This window comes from Leptinotarsa decemlineata, unplaced genomic scaffold (assembly GCF_025532065.1).
Source record: "Leptinotarsa decemlineata unplaced genomic scaffold, Ldec_3_MD MMD2_tig00026369_RagTag_RagTag, whole genome shotgun sequence".
NCBI lineage: Eukaryota > Metazoa > Arthropoda > Insecta > Coleoptera > Chrysomelidae > Leptinotarsa > Leptinotarsa decemlineata.
Genome location: NW_027412709.1, coordinates 6,783,508 through 6,806,671, shown reverse-complemented (window position 1 = coordinate 6,806,671; position 23,164 = coordinate 6,783,508). Strand labels below are relative to the sequence as shown.

At 35.0% G+C, this 23,164-nt stretch overlaps 1 protein-coding gene across 1 annotated transcript in view; it reads left to right on the top strand.

Annotated features, from left to right (window-relative positions):
• LOC111517850 (vascular endothelial growth factor receptor 1) overlaps window positions 1-23,164 on the top strand; it is a 132,744-nt gene that overhangs the window by 13,557 nt on the left and 96,023 nt on the right. The window contains exon 2 of the mRNA XM_074185294.1: window positions 18,346-18,470. Coding sequence (XP_074041395.1) covers window positions 18,346-18,470 — 125 coding nt within the window. The remainder of the gene's footprint in view (window positions 1-18,345; window positions 18,471-23,164) is intronic.

Sequence of the window (23,164 nt, the reverse complement as noted above, 5' to 3'; positions counted from 1 at the left end):
CAAAAGAATTGCTGTCAACAACGGTTACAAGTTAAATATCAGTGACTAGATACTTTTTCAGAAACTACGGAAACCAGCCTGATCTATCCTACTTCTAAAACTGATAATGAACTCCATAGGACATTGACCTACTTTAGTGAATTCACCTATAATATCGTTTGTTTTTCTTCTTAAAGTTTTGTACATGTCTTGCAGAACGGCAAAGTAGAAAGGCAAAAAGACACAAAACGTCAGTATCGGATATTCTAGCACTACAGAAAATTCCTTAAAGCGCTCTAAGAGCGGTGCCTGTGCGAAAGTAGTGATTTACATTGGTGCCATTATTTTTCGAGTTTGAAAGCCGTGGATTTTTGGAATTTCTTTCTGACGTTTCGCTGGCGCGGGTGGCTAGCTTATTCAGAGGTTTAACCATCATGGCTTGCTGTCCGATGACTAACTTTTAGGCTTCGTGAAGCATATTTATGCCTTGCCAGGTAATCAGTTGTATTTGTACCTGCACTTGTCCCTGCACTTGTACCTGTACTTGAACCTGGAACATTAACAATCTTATTGCCTGTTGTCATTCTGTTCGTTATTCTCGATTTCCTCAAAATGAGGTTCCATATTCGGTTAAGGTTCACCGCTTCTTCTTTTCTGTTGAAATTCTCCGTGTGTTTGTGGATCTCTATTGCCTCCCGTACCAGTCGGCTATAGTATCCCTGGTTGGGGGCAATTAGTTCTGTGTTTTCAAACAAGATTGTGTGCTCTCCTTCACTAAGTGCGTGTTCTGCCACAGCTGACTTGTCCGCTTGGTCTAGTCTGCAGTTTCTTTTATTCTCTTTCAGTCTTGTTTCCATGGATTGTTTGGTGGTTCCGATATATACCTTCCCACAAGTGCACGCTTGTTGTATCTAGATACAACAAAGCCTCAGGTCGGCTAAAGACAAAAGACACCCATTATCAGAAGCAGGGGTCTATCGCATACCGTGCACTTGTGGAAAGGTATATATCGGGACCACCAAACGATCCATGGAAACAAGACTAAAAGAGCATAAAAGGAACTGCAGACTTGGTCAAACAGACAAGTCAGCTATGACAGAACAAGCAGTTAGTGGAAGAGACCACACAATCTTGTTTGCAAACACAGAACGAATTGCCCCAACCAGAAATACTTCAACCCACTGGTACGGCAGGCAATATAGATCCACAAACACACGGAGAATTTCAACAGAAAAGAAGGAGTGGTGAACCCCAACCGAATATGGAACCTCATTTCAAGGAATTCGAGAATAACGAACAGAATGACAACAGACAGCAAGATTGTTAATGTTCCAGGTTCAAGTACAGGTACAAGTACAGGTACCAGTGCAGGGACAAGTACAGATACACATACAACTGATTACCTGACAAGGTATAAATATGCTTTACAAAGCTCAAAAGTTAGTTATCGGACAGCAAGCCATGATGGTTAAACCTCTGAAGAAGCTAACCACTCGCGCCAGCGAAACGTCAGAAAGAAATTCCAAAAATGCACGGCTTTCAAACTCGAAACATAATGACACTGAAAACCTCAGCCGCGAAAGTCTAAACCATTTTGTCCATTCACAATGGATTTGAATCGCTGGAATATATTATAAGCTGACCCGTGATTCTTGCCCAAAACTGCATATTGGACAAACGATGAGAACAATGGATTAGTTTCTTGAATCTATAAAAGACCAATTTGCAAACAGCTTTTGGCAGAGTGGCATGAGATCGATCACGACTATGACGTATTCTAGGAAGAGAAAGGTTCGGAAGTCAATCTTTTGGAAAGCTTGGAAAGTGATAAATTTGAGAATTTGGAAAATCTTCTGAATGACTCAACAGAATTAAATTATTTTCCTTTGTTGAATCAGTTTTCTGATGTGGCACATTTTCAATCAGTTTATTGTGTGTCCATTCAATGAATTCAATTTCTTTCATGATGTTGTCAAAATTATCAATTAGGTTATACCTTGACTTCGGTAAAATTATTATTCATCAAGTGGTAAAGAATATGATTGAAGTTTTATTCCAACACCTAGTCGTTGTTTTTAACATCAAACACGAGTTTCAATCACCAAGTGATCATCTTCAAGAGGAAGATTGAACTATCAAGTAGGTGGAAAGGTCATATGATTCAAATTGTTATATTACATAAAGCTCTATTCTTCAGAATTCAGTCAGTTTGAACGTGCCGGAGAAAGCTGATGTATGGTGAAACTCGTGTTGTTTTTCTGTATGGGAATGAGAATGAATGAGAACAAATATGTGATGTGATTTTGACATAAATGAGTCTGAGATAGATATAGTTTGAAAAACTATAAAACACGCTTTTGAAGAACATCGAACTGAAAAGTTAAAAATATATTTTTTAAATTAGTTTGAAACAATAAGGAACAAAAAATATTGTGAAAAAAGCGACGGTCGCTTGATATAAAAAAAATTGTGCACAAAGCGTCTACGCTTTTTCCACAATAATACTTGTATTTCACGTTCGTTATGGTTTTAAGCTTATTTTGAAAAAATTATTTTTAACTTTTTAAAACTGTTTTGAAATATGTGCAGTTCTTAATCATTTGGAGGTCAACCAAAGAACTATCAAAAGATGGTTATATTTTTTACCAATGTTTTTCCATTGGTAGATATTCAATTCGATCAATTTTCTGCTCAGTATATGATTTTCTTAGACATTGGATGAGTCGAAAGTTTCCTTTGTTGCAATTGTAATTACAAATGTTCACTAGCGGATGGGAGATATTCGTTATCAGATGGCTTTGTCCGCACTACTGATTTAATCTTCAACTCTAGGAAAACAACCCTCATCACTTCCAATGTGTACACTTCAGAAAGCGTGATACTATCTTTCAATTGAATCAACAATAAGCTACTGATTCTCCGTTTTGTTTATTTCTCCGATATATTCAAAATTGCAAGAGTAAATGGGTTTCCTTTCTTTTATCGAATATATGAATACTGAACTGATAATTTTTTTTCTGAATAGTGACTAACTATTCAAAAAATATAAATCTTGAAAAGCAACCATACTCGAAGTAGATAGACATTTGTATTTTGCTTTAATTGAAATTATTTCAACCGAGTTATTATACAGTGTCACAATTAAAGTGCGCACCATATGGGAAACTTTTTTTTCGAAAAGTTTCAATTAAGTTCAACTTCGGCACTTGTTTGTGCTTTAAATTTAACTTAAAATGATGCGGCCAACTGCGACTCACTGACGTTCAGTGTTTGTCAAATTCAACTTTATTTTTAAAAAAAATTGAAAAAGTGCATTTTTAGATCGGGTTTAACAAAAATTCATTTGAAAAATTTGTGTCTACGGCAATTTTATATACATATGCCAAATTTTATGCAACTAGGATAAAGTTAACGTTTTGCTTATTTCTGACAGATATACCCTTTATTTTAAAAAACAAGTTCGGTTAATTGTCATCAATTCATGTATACATAACAAACTCATCATGGAGTTTAACTTTTCTTATACATTTTTACTTATACGGAAAATTTCAGATAGAAATTTAAAATGTGCTATAAAAATTTTAACATGACTGGTGCACAGTTTCAATCACTTGGCTATTTTCTTAAACAAACGTCAGTACCTTCAATTTTGAAAAAGCAGACACAACTCAAAAACTGCAATAAGTATTAATAAAATTACTAGAGTTGAAATTACATTAAAATTTCAATATTCAGTATTTAAAGATTATTTATTAACACTAACTAGGGCGGTAAGGATGCTTAATCACGTTGAATAAAATTTTTAAGTAGGTCTTGACAAACAAAATGCATGCTATGATAGTGTCAAGTTGTTGATTTACTTGTCAAATTTTTAAAAGTTATTGTTGCAATATTGTTGTCTCTTCAGGAAAGAATAGAAATAGTTTTAATATGTGGTGAGAATACACCATACCGGCAAGTAGCTAACATTTTTAATGAACGGCATCCAGGAAAAAATGTTCAACATACTACTGTATCAAGGATAATGTCGAAATTCAGAGAAACAGGATCCGTAGCAAATCAATTTAAGAAAAAGCACACTACAAGTAAATATGATGAGGAAGCCCAACTTAAGATTTGTTTAAAAATTATTGAACACGGGCAAACGAGCATAACCGATATTATAAGAAATACCGATTACAAGAGAGAAAGTGAATTTCACTAGTTCGAACTTCCATTGTCTACTATATAAACTGATTTTAAATCCCTGAAACAACTAAAAAACAGAAGAATTGAAAATGAATAGCTGAAAATAACAATTATATTAACCATAATAAACCTGAAATGAAATAATAGTGAAATAAAATACAAGTAAAAATAGAACAATTGAATAAATAGAAATAAAGAAATGGAAAAAAAGAAAATAAAAATGAAAAGTGGAGAGATTCCAAGTCACGTTAGTTCACGACGTTTCGATTGTTAGTATCTACGATACTAATAATCGAAACGTCGACATCACACGGTTGCTGTAAAACAGTCCCTCCAACAAATGTTCAGAGGCAAAGTTATTGGACGTAACTGGGAACATTATTGGCCACCTAGATCACCCGACTTGACGCCTTTAGACTTTTTCTTGTGGAGTTACCTGAAACAAGAAATGTATCGAAGTAGATTATTTACTGACATACAACATCTGGAGAATACCATTCGCGAGTGCTGTGCAAATATAAATCCCCGATTTATTAAAAATGCAGTTACAGATGTTGGTAGAAGGACCATAATTTGTATTGAACGTGGAGGACGACATACTGAAATGTAGGCTATAAGTGTTTGACAACCTCATTTAGATCAATAAGTAATTTTTTGAACTCATTTGTATTGTCTATAATATTATTGTTGTTTAAAATTTATAATGATAATGATAGTTCTATCGAAATTTTTGCATTTTTTTCAGTTGCCTCTGCTTTTTCGAAATCAAAGGTTTGTTTAAGGAAATAGCAAAGTGATTGAAACTTTGCACCAGTCATGTTAAAATTTTTATAGCAAATTTTTAATTTCTCTCTAAAAATGTCCGTATAAGTAAAATTGTATCAAAAAAGTTAAATTCCATGATGAGTTTGTTATGTATACATGAATTGATGACAATTAACCGAACTTGTTTTTTAAAATAAATGGGATATCTGTCAAGAATAAGCAAAACGTTAACTTTATCCTAGTTGCATAAAATTTGGCATTTGGATATAAAATTACCGTAGACACAACTTTTTCAAGTAACTTTTCGTTAAATTCGATCTAGAAATGCACTTTTTCAATTTGAAACAAAAAAAGTTGAATTTGACAAACACTGAACGTCAGTGGGTCGCAGTTGGCCGCATCATTTCGAGATGAATTTAAAGCACAAACAAGTGCCGAAGTTAAACTTCATTGAAACTTTTCGAAAAAAAAGTTTCCCATATGGTGCGCACTTTAATGGTGACACTGTATATTAAATCTTTACGTAACCCGGGGAAAAACCTGCAGTACCACATCATCTGAAGATTTCTATCATGTCCTCTCTGTCATGAAATGAAATGTCTCCAGAAGCTCCAATAAATTCAAAACATCGTCGTAAGTTATATTCGAACTGATAGTTCACTTAAAAAAAATATACAGTTTCTAAGAAAACATAGGACTGTAGAGTGGTGCGACTTTACCATCACTTAAAGAGATTTTCCATAATATTTTCTTTATTATCACAACAATTGTCTTCTAATAGAACTATGTGAACTGTGTTATGAATTTGCTTATCTGTGATTCACCTTGAAAGTAGTGAATTATGAATCTGGACAACTATAATTGATTCGAAACGTGAATTATGTATTACTTTGCCTACTCACTCTACAAAGAAGTTCACAACACAAAATCGAGGCTTTTTTTTAATAGTCATATGAAAAAAACTATTTACGTCCTGAAGACGCGTGGTTGGTGAAACACGCGTCGAGAAAAGTATTGCATTTCTGGTAATTAGGAGAAGTGCTTGTTTTCAACACTCCTATCACTGAAATATATATGACCATCATTTTAAATATTGTAATGGGTTTTACCACTTCACTTTGATATACGTAATTGTATTCTAATACAAAGTAATTATGATATGTTTTCATAACTTTTCTGAATAAAAACTAATTCCATTTTGGAATGGCTACATTGTTATCAGTTGTGGTCTCATTTATTGGTCGCTTTGGTTTTCGAATAGAAAATACTTTGTTCAAAGAAGTGTGCTATCTGCACAGTGCAGATATAAATATCAGAATGACCCATCTTGTGCATCTGCAACCCTTCAAAAAGGTTCCTTTTGATGAAAAAAGATCACCACCAAAATTTCATTTTGATCGGATACCAGGAAGTGGTGCAACGTTGATTCTGAAAAAAAAATTAAACTATTTATTATTATTATTATAATTGAAATTATGTTTCATTTCCTGATTTTGTAAATATTTTGTATTTGTTAAGGAAAAATCTATTAAAAAACAATATTTTGTTATCCCGAAGGAGCATTCACTGCAAGAAATATATTCTCTATTACAAGAATTATTAATGTTCAATGGGAGATAGGTAAAATAATGATGATGTACATCAAGTCGTTTTACGATATATCTGCTCTACAAAGTTTTCTCAAGACTTATCAAAGACCTGCAACATTGTCCCCTTTATAAATTCTGGAAAACGTGTTTTATAATCCTCAACAACTTTCACTTTGGGTGAAAATTGCTTATGCTTCGTCCTCATTTAATATTTTGTTATACTCATTAATTAGTTTGATACCCCTCGTAGCTGTGTCATTAACTACTTCAAGATTACTTGTGATGCACTGTTTGGAACCTTTGGTGTAGTAATGAATAGTACTGGAGTTTTATCCCAACAACAAACCGTTATTTTCGACACGTGTTTCAATCACCAAGTGGTCATCATCAAAAGGAAGATCAAACAGTTTAATCTTCCTCTCGATGATGATCACTTGGTAATTGAAATACGTGTCGAGGTGTTATAAATTACGGTTCGGTGTTATTTGAAGATGATCACACCGTTATTTTGAACACCTCCACGTATGTTTCAATCACCAAGTGACCATTTTCAAGAGGGAGATTAAACAAGAAACTTTGGTTTCCCGACTACAAACATGGTCATAGAGTCATCAATAATGCAAAAACACAGTGAACGTCCAAAAAATATGATAAAAAATTACCTGATATTGTGAAGATACCGAAAAAACGTGTTGGCTTATAGTGAGCGGCGCGCGAGCGCGCCAAAATCAAGAACGTCTTGAGGATCCTGAGTAGTGTTTGGCCATGTTTAAACATAACAAATTGGAGTTTTTGCATCGATATGTAACAATGGGTGAAGCATAGATCCATCACTGTACTGCGGAATCAAAACGATCCTCATCTGAGTCGAGGGCAACTGGTGAATCTCATCCAAAGCGACCGAAAGCACATCAGTCGGCTGAAAAGGTTATGACCTCGGGATGTACCTGATGTAATAATCATCGACTATCTTGAGAAAGAAAATACCATGAACAGTGAATATTAAATAGAGTTATTAGAGCGTTTGAAGGCCAAAATTGCAAAGAAACGATCGCACATGTGAAGAAACAGAAGTTTCATCAAGGCAACGCACCGAGTCACAAGTCAATCAAAACAATGGCAAAACTACATGAATGGAACTTCGAATTGCTCCCACATCCACCGTATTCAACAGATTTGGCTTCCAGCGACTACTAGCTGTTCGCAGCCAGTGCTTACCGGTGAGAAATTTTGCAAATGTCGGTCGGTTATTGCTGAAACTGAGGCCTATTTTGGGACAAAAAATAAATTGTTCTACAAAAGTGGTATTGAAATATTAGAGCTGCGCTGGAATTATTGTGTGGCTCTTGATAGGGATTACGTTGATGAATGAAGCCAATTTCGAACAAAAAAAACCCCTTTTTTTGTTAGATACATGCCTTTTCAGCCCAAGTGTTATGTGTATTCGTTTTGTTAGATTCCCATTTCTTGACCCAACAGATCTAACGCCGAAGCTTACTTTATGGTCGCATTAATTGTTAAAAACTACCTCAAGTTATTCCGAACCCACATCAACCACCGTTTGAGGGCACGAGCATATACATTGTTTTTCTTTCATGGAAAACATTACAGAAAATAGTAAACTATATTTGAAAAAAAGACATATGCTGTTGCGGAATTTCTGTAGACCTGATAGAAAGTGAATTATTTTCAAAGCTTCCGGATAGTACCAACGTCCGAATGATAGGAGAATGACCCGATGAGTACTCAGCCTAGGGAAGAAAAGCGAAAATTTTGGAAAACTAGAGATTTATTTCCCAACATTTATTTATTTCTCGTTTCACTTCCATACACTCGACCCAGTAAAAGTTTTTCCACCTGTTTGAACAATATGTTTTCTGGATGTGTGCAAAGTGTCACTACGTGGCGGTAATAAGCGCCACATTCGGCTCAAATTTCTGCACGGCAAGTGACTTTTTCGAATTTCGAAACAAAGAGAAGTCGTACGATGCCAAATCTGAAGAATACGGGAATGGGCAGCAGTTCGTAACCCAATTCAACCAATTTGGTTGTGGCAATGGCGGAGGTGTGAGCCGTTGCATTTTCTTGGTTGAAGAGCAATTTTCTCTTTGCCAAATGGTGCTAAATTTTCTGCAATTCGGTTTCAAATCGGCCCAATAGTTTGGCATGGTATAACTCTGTGCAGTTTCGCCCTACTCCAGGTTGTGAATCCAAAAATATGGTGGCCATCATCTTTTCGGCTGATACTGCAGTACCCAAGTTGGTGCTCGACTTGTTTTTCCCGTTGTTCCGAATGCAGTAACTACGATGCCGGTATTCGAATCTGGTTTGATATTATTATCAGTGGGTGTGGCTTGATTTCACCTATTTTTTCAAGAACAAAACACAAGCACTACATGAAAATCCATGAGACGATCTCTGAGCGGTGCCTGTGCGAAAGGAGCGATTGACATTGGATTTGAATCGCTGGAGATTGAATCCATTTGGAAAATTCCTAGGAAGTTTATTCCACATAAACACAGTTCTCCAGATGAAAGAGTTGAACCTCAACACGATGGAGAAATCAAACGTACCAAGTCATTTGAACACCTCCCGTGAAAGTATCTATAGAGGAGAGATGATTCTCCAACTTTTCTTTGATGTTCTAGGCTATCAAGGTTGCACATGATGTTCGCTTCTCCAATCAGGCGGACGCCTCTTTTCTGGATGGAATCCAGCAACTTCAGGGTATATTTGAAGGAAGAGGTCCATACATGAGAACAATACTCCAAATAAAGTCTGATCTAAGCTTTATACAGCATCAAAAGTTGCTGAGGTGTGTATACTTTTCTGGTTCGGAACAGTGTTCCAAACTTTTGAGAAGCCACCTTTGCAAATCCAGCGACATAATTGTGACAAGACATATTGGTGTCCATTTTAACCCCCAATAAACGTATCGAAGCAGAAAGCGGAATTGTCTGACCTGAAATTATTATATCCGGTTCGGAGTCATTTATCTTCTTGGAGAAAACCGATGCCTGTATATTTGTGGCATTCAATTAAACCTGGTTAATTTCCTCCCAATTCAAAATCACTTCTAGATCCTCATAAAGATATGCTACCTCCTGCTGCGCATTTCAGTTCGATACACTTGATCCAGCGATGCTCAAAGTTTTTCCACCTATTTGAAAAATATGTTTTCTGGATGTTTGCAAATTATCCCTTCGTGTCGGCGACAAGCCCCACATTCAGCTCAAATTTCTGTACGGCAAGTGACTTTTTTAAGTTTGGAAACAAAGAGAAGTTGTACGATGCCAAATCTGAAAAATACGATGGATGGGCAGTTCGTAACTTAATTCGACCAATTTGGCTGTGGCTATTGAGGAGGTGTGAGTCATTGCATTTTCTTGGTTGAAGAGCAATTTTCTCTTCGCCAAACGGTGCTGTATTTTCTACTATTCGGTTTCAAATCAGCCCAATAGTTCGGCATAGTATAGCTGTGTGCCATTTTGCCCTACTCCAGGTTGTCAATGTAGATAACACCTTGTGAATTCGAAAATATGGAGGCCATCATTTTTTCGGACAATAGGACAGTCTTCGCCTACTTCACAGTACATTCGCCGGGTACAGTCTACTGTGTCGATTGTGTCTTGGTGTCCGGTATGTTTTGTCAACGGTCATGAAACGACGTAAAATTCCTTTGAAATTGCTCACTATTTCAGGCAGCATATGGCCAACGCGGATATAATATGCCTTACTGCATGGGACTTATTAAAAACCGACGTGCGACCACGTTGGAACCAATTTTTGACGGTTACCATCGAAGGAAAAGAGTCACCGTACACAACATCCTAGTGCTCTTTGATTTTGCTGATTTTGTTACTCCGAAACTTAGGGCAGATTGGAGGTATTATCATTATTAATCAACAACGAATACAGAAAATATGCCGATAAACATTTCACCGTGATATATCCTGTTTCATTAGTACTGTTGACCGAACAGATAGGAATAAACTACTTCGAGAGGAAATTGATGAGATTAAACAATTCTTAGATTCTACTTTCCAATGCCACAACATCCTGTCTTGGAATTTAAAGACGTAGAAATATATTAAAAAGTCGCCAACAATTAAATTTTGTGTTTCACGGTGAAATTCCATGTCTGAAATTCTCGGTTCCAGTTTCGAATATATTAATTGACGTATTTCCAATTATATCATTATATTGTAACTGATACAATAGTGTAACACACAATAGTGTGTAGTAGTGTAATCAAAGCAGAGTAATGTGTTCCGATTTTCAATTGTGGAATATCATTGACTTTAGATCGATGATGGTCACTATCTTGGACTGATGAGTGGCTAATAAGCCCGAAACCGGTCTGCAAGTGTGCCTGTTCCATAATTGAAGGTCGACTCTTTCAGTTGTATTGCCAATTGCATATGCAGGACATTTTCTGTGAAGATTCCTGCACTGACGCCTGTCGGATATAATCCAACGCCTTTCGTGGTATTAGCCAGGGGAGTAGTTGTTTTCTGATAGGCGTCAGTCCATTAAACCTACTGTGTAGGTATATAGAGACTGGCTTGAACATTTGAAGTTCATTTGCTTTAGATTAAGCTTCGAGTTTTGTGCAATGAGCGGGTATGTGCGTGTAACTGCCGCACCCTGTCGTTGAATTGCCACACTCAAATGTTCCTGGAAATTCAGGCGCCTATACAGGATAACTCCCAGATATCGCGCGCTCCTCTGCTCATCGACGCAATTACCCTATACTCGCAACTTCCAGAAGTTGCGTGGGAAAATTTCTTCGTGAAGTTGACGAGTTCTGTTTTGTGAGGGTTAATCTCAATTTTATTACGGTCGCCACCTCGCTAGGGGTGAACTAATTTGGCTTTTTTTATTTTTTTTCCAATTGTCCTATTTTTACTTGTATTTTATTTCACTATTATTTCATTTCAGTTTTTTTGCTTAATATAATTGTTATTTTCAGCTATCTATCTTTTTTGATTCTTCTTTTTTTAGTTGTTTCAGGGATTTCAAATCATTTTATATATTAGACAATGGAAATCCGAACTAGTGAAATTCATTTCGAGATTTTACTTCGAAATATTCTTTATCTTATACTTGTGTATAAGTATGTATCGCTTCTCGACACAGTCTTCAGACACATTTTCCGTGTTAGGAATCACACGTTAAAAGGTAAGACCTCGTTAATCCTTAGCTCGCACAAGTTTCGACTTCTGAGGGTTGTCGTTCGTAGGGGTGCGACAGCTGGTTAACGGAAAAACAGATTTTAAACAGATTTTTTTAAACAGATTTTGATCTGTATTATTATTCACTATCATTCTTATCACATTCAGCTATTGTGGATGTTGTCTTGTTAGAATTCAACAATCACCTGATATTCACTTATGTTGACAATTTTTTCATTCAAATAGTCTAAAATTCAGGGTTATCGTTTGTGTGCTTTCAGATCTCTTTAGTAGTTGGTATTATTCATTTAATTCATTTTCTAAATGAAATATTTATCACGGGAAGTAGCGCCTACTCTTTTTGATATTTCATGATATCTCATGAATGTGTTTGTTTTTGTTTAGAAGTTACTCAACTCAATTGTTACACTAGGATATACGTATGGCTTAGGCAGTTTTTGGTCTTCCATGTACTTTGTGAGATTCATTCATACGCGTAAAGCCCTAACTATAATCTTGCACACGATCAATAACATGAAGTTGGAAAACTGTCGATTGCAGTAATCAAACTTGTGTAACGTATAATGTATAAGCTTCTGATAAAGTAAAATTACATAAACTTTTATATTCTGTAGAAAAGTCAGCAATAAAAATATGAAATAGTGATGTTGAAATGCAATTATTTTCTTGTGTCGATTAAAACAAAAACATCATTCAACGTCAGATACACAAATATTGTTTGATTTTCATTTGCGGAGAAAAACAAGTCATTCATGATTTACATTTATCTGAATCAAAATATATACTACAGTAAACCACCACACTGGTACGGTCATCCAAAAATATTGAAATGTTTAGTCCCACTAAAATTCATTGGTTTACCATGTCGAAATTTCATTCATCCCAATACTTACCTTTTGCAGTTGTCTATACAGATTAAAAAAAATACAACACTTCCTTGAGAAATTATTCAAATAAGTTTCGAATCGGAACGATATATTAATGAAATTTGATGATGTCAGTTTGTTTCCAAACGTTTCTTCCAAAATTGAATAGAAATAGCCTAATACTAATAGGATTTATTTAAATTTTCACTATACGAAGTTTACAAAACCGCTGGTTTATTAAATTGAATATGTGAATTCTATTTCATTCATTCAATTCTATTACAATATTTTCCAAACTCGTAATGCGGTTCAGTATGAAATTTTTTCAATAATTCTAGGTCATTCTGATTGCTTTGGGTTAATTCATTGTTAAGAATAAAAATCTGTCACTTTCCAGATGCGTGTTGGCAGAATATTGATGTCAGTCATCATTAGGAATGAAAACGTTTGATTTTTCTGAAATAATACATCATTTATACCATAAGAACCGCTACCGCAAAATTTTCAGAAGAGATAATGAATCAGTCAGGTTATTCATCTTTCTTTCTAACATCGAAGTGATGTGTGAAACAAAATGCTCTCTTCAATCAGCTCAAATCATATATAAATTTATATTCTACAAATAACGAAGTTAAAAAAAATAGTCATAGCTGAAAATAAATTGGACGAAATCTTCTTGCTCTTGAAGAGGGTACACAGAGAGAGAAAGAGATAAAAGAGAGAGGGACTTTCATGTTCCGTAATTTGTAGCACAAACAAATCATTAGTTTGTTTCATCAGTTCGGACTTCCATTGTCTAATATAATATACATTGATTTGATAACCCTGAAAAAAATTCAAAAGATTAACCGAAAATAACAATTTTATTAAACTAAAAACTGAAATTACGAAGAATTAACATACAACAACAACCAAACAAAAAATGATAAAATAAAAATTAAAAGATTTCAAACCAAGTTATGTCACAACGTTTCGATTGTTAGTATTCACAATCGTCTTCGGGTGATGAGTAGACTTATTCCTCCGAGACCTGACTATTTATAGGTCATTCGAGTGCTTTCACCTATCCCCTTTTCCCTCTTCCCGCTTCATTGGTTTTGGCGGGAGATGACCTTTTGGCGGGAGTTGGTCGTTTTTCGCTTGATTAGAGGTTTCCATATGTTATGTATCTCTACGTTTTCAAATCAATTTATATTATATTAGACAATGGAAGTCCGAACTGATGAAATACACCACGACGACTTGCCAACCACCTTCAAACAAATCATTAGTTTGGTATGCATTGAGGGAAAGAAATGCTTTTACGTTCCTGTGCAAATGGTTTTCTGCAGTTGAGATAAATTTGGTTATTACTCAAGAGTAAAATTGTTGTAACAATCTTGATCTTAGTGAAAAAGGGTGTTACATTCTTTAAACTAGAATTTGAATGCCACAGCTCATCGGAGAGGGATGTTGGGTAAAAGAATTTTCAACTAAAAATTGTATAATATATTCCCTTCGACGATGTAAACGAATGTGAAGGTAGTCACTACAAGCTTGTGGTCCAGAAGTATACTTTTGGGTTACAGTGATAAGGTAAGTAACCTCAGTTGGTCGCAAACTTATGAATCAATCACAGTTTCCTCTTCAGTATCCAAGTTGTACCCTTGTTGGGACAGATTCAGTTCGGTTCCTGGGTTCAATGTCTGGTACGAATATATGAGGAAAGGTCTCATTTGTCACGGAGTGTAGGAATAGCCAAGTCGAGCTACCAGCAATACGATGTAGGTTCTTCGTAAACAGTAGCGCTAATTCCAAACAGTAGTGCTAATTTCAAAAGGTAGCCTGCTCCTGGAGTGGTATAAATGTCACCCTTCCAACAATGTTGACATCACTGGATGATTTCTGTTGTAGGCTGCCGGAGGCAGAATCAGAAAGATTGAGAGGGAAAATTAAAAGACCTCGAAGGAGAAATCGGTCAAATTAGCATGTTCTTTTATTTATACTCGAAAAAAGGATCTTTACCGTGGATGATGGATGGCCTTACTAGACTAGATTGTGAAAATCGAAGTATTTCACGAATATCTTCGAAACAGTAGGTATGTCATACCTTCAGAAAACAATAATATTTACTCGTGTTTTCCATTTTGATTCCTAGAATCCACAAATGTGTGGAGCTGAAATACTTGCTCAGGAAATTATAAACCAAACTTCTCTCGATTAGATAAAATAATGAACCTTTTTTTCCCTTGAAGATTAGGAATTTTGCTCCAGGGTCGAGCTTATCTGATCACCCTGAAGAACATGGAATTTGACAAGAAATGATCAACTGAAGGGTGATTGCTATGAAAGTATTATACAGAGTAATTGTACTTATTATTATTATTGGATGCATTTCAATTATTGGTATATATTTTGTGTAATAGTGGAGTGCATATACTGAAAAATTTAACGTGTATTGGTATTTTATTTAGAAATATTACATAAAACCGTAACAATGTTCGATTCTGCCTATTCAGAAATGAGAAATGAGATGAGAAATGAGATTCCATCTTCCTGGAAGAAATACGAAAAAATTATGAAGAAAGGAACAAAGTATTTGATTTTAAAATAAACAACCAACAGGGATGTGAATTAACTACTTCTCCATAAACATTGAATTACACGAATGAAGTATTCATGAAACAACTTCTTTCATAGATACATTGAATTATAGAAAAAAATCTTTTTTATTCAGTTTGTTCTCCAAACATTCGTTATCGAATCGAATCAGATATCATTCACATTCATACACAATATGGAAGGGATAAAATTTCGCTTTCATCCCTATCATCCTTAAGTTTCAGACTAAGGCGCTTGTCTTATTGCATCTCCAGCACCAATCTGGATAATCATCATTTTTAAATATGGGATGGATATAATTTTATTATCAAATAAAGTCTCACTGACGTATTTAAATTCTATTTATTTGACAACTCTAATCAACATCTTCTTTTTACTAACAAACTTGATTTAACTAAAAATATTATCAGACATCACATGAAATAAATGAAAAATCTATATACAGAGGGAATGATAAAAACATACATTTTAAGTCCAAGATTCTCCCCCATTTTGAAATTAAAATAAAAACAAAAGAGAAATTTCAAAATTACATTATAAATTTCACTCGAAACCATAACGATGCGGAGCTCTGACTTTCCAGAAAATCACATACGTTTTTGCTACCTCTTGAACATTTACTGCAAAGCAGTCGAGTGGGGATTTTTCCACAAAAGACGAGACGAGATAGACTGTACGGAATCATTCAATCCAGAGCGGCCAGGAGTATTGATTCCGCTATTTGTTTGTTCCTGAAGAGTATTCAACAAAAACCCCAAGAATTCGGAGCAATCCTCTTGTTGTCCTAACGAGTATATAGTGGACTTCAAAGACTCCAGGAAATCGGTTGGTGGGAAAGATGATACTTTCTTTCGAAACTGCAACTGCATGAACAATTGTTTGAGTTTGGTGAATAAGTAGGAAACATTCTCGTTCTCCGTCAAAACCTCGTTCTTGAAATTCTTCATCATGAACAACAATTGTAAAATGCTATTCATGTAGCAAATGTTTTCTGAATTATCGAACCCAATTTTTTTCCCAAGATTTTCAGGACAACTCTACTGATTCGTAAAGAAGAACATGTTTCACAGAATATGTATCAGAACCATTTCTCAAGCTACAACCGATCCTTCCAAGTGATGAAGGTTTTCGTAATGGGATCGATTCGACTCTTGCTTCATGAAGCTTTTTCACTGAAAAGTAACCAGAACCACGAGCACTGCAGCTTATATTTGGGGGGCAAGAATGACCTAAGTCCATTAACCGCACTGAAAAAAAAGAAGGTGGGTCAACCACTTGCGAATTAACCTTGGTAGGAGACTGATGAATATACACATATCTCGGCTTGTTTCGAAAATATTTTAGTTCCATATTGAAATGAGGGTAATTATGTGAAGGAGGAACAGTTTCAAGGGCCAAAGCAGCATTACCACGTTGAATAGCAATACTAATTTTTTCTATCAAAGAAGAAGTGGAACGGTGATCTTTTGAGTTCATGAATGAATAACAGAGACTCCGGACCATAAATACCAAAATTTTCAACAGTTACTTTTCTCTATGAAAAATTTTATTTTAGAAGACAGTCTCTTTCATTCCTAAAACCCAAATTCTTCGTAAAAGTTAAAAAATTCAGGTTCTTAAAACGAAAAGAAAGTACTTTTTGAAACGATAACTGTTCATAGACGGTAACTAATTGGTTGATAAAAATGAAAGCTGTTTAACAGTCAGGTCCATTTCAAGTCATTTCAACCCATTAAACTATTGTTATGGATGGTTTCCGGGTTTTGCCGTGGTCTTCTTTAGTTATGATTTCCAAACATTTCGACTGCAACTGGGGCAGTTATCTTCAGTGGCATGGTCGAACTACATGTCAATTGAAACTGAAGCTTCCTTTTCTGCCGTGTCATTTATAGTGCCGATTTTTCGCGAACTTTGTGTAATGATGAGTTCGCGAGTAGGTACTTCCCGCGCGATTTGGTTGTCTTAACTTCGTTTAGGCCCTTTCCAAAGATGTGTGCCAGATCCTTGGTAGATATGTTATCTTTTTCTTTCTGTTGAAGTTCTCTTGGTGTATGTGTATTCCTATGGCTTCTAAATGCATTCTTTTTGAATAATGGTTCGAAGTTGCTAGCCTCTTGGTATTTTTAAACAGGATTTTCAACAGAAAGGAAGAGAGAATATATCTATCAGAGATGTTTTTGAAATACAGATTTGAAAGGCGCCAAAACGAAGCCAAGTGAACCAAATCGCGCGGGAAGTACTCGCCAACCCGCCATTTCAGAAAGTTCGAGAAAAATCAGCACTATAAATGACATGGCGGAAATGGGAGCTTCAGTTTCAGTTGACTTGTCAAGAAGAGTATTTCCACCACGCCACTGAAGATGACTGCCGTAGTTGCAATCAAAACGTTTGGAAATCATAACCAAAGAAGAACACGGCATTGTCTGAATCATATCATCATGATCGACAAAATTTATTAACATATAGATGTCGAATGGTTTTATTACGTCTCAACTTTTTGAAGTGAATTTTTCAGTTTACTTTACTTTCACATTACATGAGCAGGGACTCTTAATCCTTCATTCATTTTCAAGGTTATGAAATGTCGATTCATTAGACTTCGGAACGTTGACATTGATTCATACATTCAGCAAATATTTTTGAAAAGACCTCATCAATCAACCGAAGATTTTAAATTTACTTTTGTAATTAGAATATTTGTTGCAGTTTGAATTAGAAAGGTATTAGAATATTCTCTAACTATGTCTATATCAAATCTTTCGCTTGAAAAATCAGGAGTTGAAACTTCCTATGTTTCAATATCACTTGTATTTGTAACTAATGTTACTGCAGTTTCGTCTTACAAGTATATTCTCAAAGGAATACAATAAACTGAAATAATTATGAACCCCTTATATACTTATTCAACATTGTGGTACATTAGGTGTATTGATAATTATTTCAGTTCAGAAATGTCCATGTAGAATGAAACTGCCGGCACATTAGTAACAAATACAAGTGTTAACAAAAAACATTGAAAGTTTCATTTCTCATTTTTCATAATGATCTCCTACTACGTGGTAAGATCCATCAATTCATTGAAAGCTTTCACTTATGCCAACATTAACATTACAATATTATGAAACATTATTTGAAAATAATCAATTATTTTTATCATTTCAGTATCAAGTTTACTCAAACCGCAAATTCTTCTAAATGGAACGGAAGACATCGTAGATGCAAACACAAACTACTCTGCTTTTTGCCAAGGCCAAAAACCTCTGGTATGGAAAACACCACAAGTTGATGTAAGTTAAAGTTCTGTCTGAATTTTGAGATGAGATTTCAGAAAATATATTACTCCAAGGAAACTGAAGACCATGATCTAAAAAAACTTAACAAACCTGCTCAAGGAAAACAGAAAGTTCTCCGGTTATTGAATGAAAGAAATTTATGAATAATAATTATTGTCAGGTGATTTTTTTATCTTATTGATATTATAAAGAGCTATTCAAATTCGAGTATAAAAAATTTCGGGCTCATCTAGAATGACTTGTTTTATTGATGACCAATTTATTTTGGAAAAATTCATATTGAATATAGAATGAAGAAAATTACTTTTGTCGAATTTCTACCAAGTTTTTTATTCGTTGGCGGGAGTATGCTTATTCCAGTCGTAACAAATAATAAACTTAGTAGAAATCCGACAGAAGTTATTTTATTTATGCTATACTCATCTAGAATATTTGACATCACTCTCAGTCAGTAACTTCGTTCCAAGATTTGAATAAAGTGAAATCTATAATCACAATGTGAATAAATAGCAGGAGATACATAGGATTTACTCATGAAAATCACATGAGCAAACCAATACCAGCTAAAATAGCTGTCTGTGAAACATATGAATTGATTGAAATAAAGACGTTGAAGATGAACTTTATGACATTGTCACTATACAAAAACGCAATGTTCTCACAACGCAATGTTCTCACAACGGGAATATTTCCACACTAATTTGATCACGAGGTATCAGTTTGTTAACGAATCAAGATGAATGTTTCGTTATGACTATAACACCAAGAAGTGTATTTCATCAATAACGATTTCTGATTACGACTTCAAATATTTATTTTTCCACATATGATTTCAATATCTAACCCATATATTTGATTCTTCAGATGTGCTCCAAAACGTCGATCGTTCAGATACCGACAAAAATATTACTATCGACATGATGTTTCTTTCATTAATATTACTTCCAATAATATAACTGTTTTAGTTTGATCTTTCAGTTTGATATTCCTTTTGGTGATAGAAACACGTATCGAGGTGTCAAAATAACGTTTGGTGTTGAGAAAAAACTCCAGTAATATTCATTACTACACTAAAGGTTCCAAATAGTGCATCACAAGTTTATTTCATTTGATGAAGATGAATACACCTTCTTGCAGGGATTACTGAATGTATACATGTGAAAATACATTCGAAAAACAAACATTAGACTCAAACCAGTGCTGAAAAAACTGAGCTCGAAACTTATACCTACAAATTCCACATCGACATTGATGAAACCAGACGGGAGGTACGCAAGAAAGAATTTTTGAGTTCACATGGCGTAATCGATAAAATTATTAAGAAATTGCGACTGTTCGAAATTATCAATGAAAGTCCTCATGACAGGCGTGTAATATCTAGAAGTAACGTTGTATCAGTAGAAACATGTGCTTCAATAAAGCGATTTATATAATCTATTGCAGTAAAACAAATTTAACATTCGAACAACATCATGGAAAGATGTTCATAATCTGAGTTTAATGTCACCAAATTATATAAACTTCTTCTCAGAACATTCCGCAGAAAATGAAAGTTATCAGTTTTTCAAGACCTGATTCAAAACAATTTTTTTCGTCATCAAGAAAATCACAAGGTTTTTGGAACACACACATGTTTTCCAAATGTGAGGAATTGGGAGTGAAGCTGAAAAATTCCCCAATAACAAAAGACGATTTGTTACTGCTGAGCTCCTGGTATATGAACGTCGAGCATTGAAATTTCACAGAAATATAAAAGGTACTACTGAAGAGAAAGGTAGCACGATTATGAGATTTAAATTTGATTAAATGCATAACCTTCCACCCCCAGTTCCTCCAGTCCAAAAAGTTCTGTAGAAGAACACTTAACTTTCATCATATTTAAATAACAATATTCAGTGCAACATTCCCAAGTGAACAATAGAGTTGCATTCATTTTGCGATGGTTGTCCTGGCCAAAATAAGAGTAGTGCTAGGATTAAATTCCTTTTGGTCTGGTCTGTAAGTCAAGTTCCAAAATATTTCATTTTCTAAAACGAGAACACTCCTTCAAAGATTGCGACAGAAACTTCACTACTGGGAAATATAGGATCAAAAACAATTGATCGTTTATTGATTGATTATTTATCATTGACACTTAGATTTACTATGCCCCACTACGGAAAAATACGAATATCTCGTCAAAGCTGTCATATATGTCGATTTGTCGATATTATACTTCACAGCTTGGTCGGAGGTTTTTTAAGGACTGAAAACAAGCACTACCAGAAAATCCTTAAGGCTCTCCAATAGCGGTGCCTGTGCGAAAGTAGCGGTTCAAGTTGGATTTGAATCGCTGCATGTCAAATTCATTTAAAAAAACGTTATCAGGAAGTTTATCTCACATACACGTAGTAATCTAAATGAAAAAGTTCTCAAGCAGTGAAGTTCGAGGTGTACTGAGTTGAACTTCAAAACGATGAGCAGCACCAATCTGTCGCGTATTACTTATATGTACCGCTCTTGGTGGAATCAAATGTGCCAAGTCACTTGAACTGCTTCCGTGAAAGTATCTATTAAAGAGAGGTAAATCTCCAAGCTTTCTTCGATGTTCCAGACTATCAATGTTGCAAGTGATGTTCGAGTCTTCAATCAGGCGGATGGCTCTTTTCTAGATGAAATTCAACAGTTTCACGGTATTCTTAAGGGCGGAGATCTATACGTGAAAACGATATTCCAAAGAAGGTCTGATCTGAGCTTTATAAATCATCAAAAGTTGCTGAGGTGTGTACAGTTTTCTAGTTCGGAACAGTGTTCCGAGCTTTTAAGAAGCATCGTTTGCAATTGTGTGTCCATTTTAACCCCCAACAAACAAACAAACATTGTAGCAGGAAGCGGAATTGTCCGTCCTGACGTCATTATATCCAGTTCGGAGACATTTATCTCGTTGGAGAAAGCTTCAAGGCAAAGCCATTATGAGAAAGATATCGCGAAAAAAGTTAATGAAGGAGACAACGTTTCCCTTCATGTATTGGTTTATTTCGAAATATTTTTCATCCTGATAAACTCACAGAAGCTCTGTGCCACTCCTTCCTTGATAACGATATATGAAACGAACGTTTTGTCCTGTCAAAAATGAAAAGTATCTGTGCAAGTATTCCTACCATAGAAAACTTTTCGGCTAACTTATCACCAGTACTAATCAGTTTCTTGAAAATCATTGACATAAAAAAGCTCAAACAATATATTTCCGGAGAGTATGAAGATTTTTCGCAAATAGTTTGCCATGGCCAACAGCAGTAGTACCAAGAGAAGAAGTTGAGAGAGATTTTTAGAGCTCACTATTGTTCACATCACAGTCACATTCTCTATACTTTTTGAAACATGATGCAGTATTTTTTTCATTATTTTTTTCATTGAAAAATTTTCACCTCGATTATCCTAGGAATACACTGAAAAAGACAATATCCCGTTGACTATAGCCTTATTTTTCAAGTCAATAAAATGAAATGAAGCAACATGAATAATGTTGAATCAATATGAAATCATCGAGGTATTTAAACATTCGATATCGTCGTTCGGACTGCAAAACCTCGTATCTGCATTTTTTTCCTAAATTAATATTTTTAATGAATTGGGATTCCAAGGGTGAAACGCGTATGTGTGCAAAATCTCGAAGCGCTTCGATATTCCTATAACGCCAAATATACTCGATTCTTAACCGCGTATTTGAATATAGCGAACATAACCTCGTATTTGACGCAGTTCCACATGGTAACTTATAGTGACAGGTGTTTGTCGGTGTTTTGTGTTAAAATCAATGAACTCGTTTGAACTCCGTTGCGAAGGACGCAATAGGTACCTATAATGCCTTAATTTTCCTGATTTTTTTTTGAAAATATAATACAGCGAAAAATAATATTTTACGACCTAGATAACTGCGACCGGCAAAGGAATAAGAAGGGTATTCAATTTTTGAATATACATATTGTCAAATGTTTTAAACTTATTTAGATTTAAATATTTTAAGGGTGAAACATTTGGCAAGTGTGTATTTGAAAAAAAACACCCTTCTGACGTCCTTAAAATTCTTTTGCCGGTCGCAGTTATCTTGGTCGTTTAAAACCTCTGGACTGAAATGTCTTTTTATCGCTTGAGGAATTGTATTCCTCCATTCAATCAGGATACAAACTTTCGGGATAAAAAGTTACACTTCAGTCTAGAGGTTTATAATAAACTATTATTTTCAGAAGATGTCCTTACCAAGGGGAAAAGTTATGGTGCTTGAAGCATTAGAACAAATTCATGGTCAAGAGTGCCAGATGCCTGAAAATACCTTTGCTTGCGAAACGTCTTTACCCATTAACGAAATTTTCCCAGATATGGACATTCCTAACTTTTACATTGATAACAATGTAATAATAGAAGAGGTTGTGGTGTTAAACAATTCAACAGTAGTTGAATTCGACAAAGACATTAAACAGCATCAAGACAAGAATGCAAACAACGAAGACGGAATTGAAAACCTAGATAACAATGAAGATAATGGAAATACATGTCACCCCGAAAATATTCCCCTTCAGGATGTAGAGAGTGACAACAACGACAGCGACCAAAACAGTGACAACGACGAGAGTGACCAAAAAAATGATCCTGACTGTATTCAACTAGAAGATGAAAACAACACCATCCAAGAAGAACTGCAGGATAAC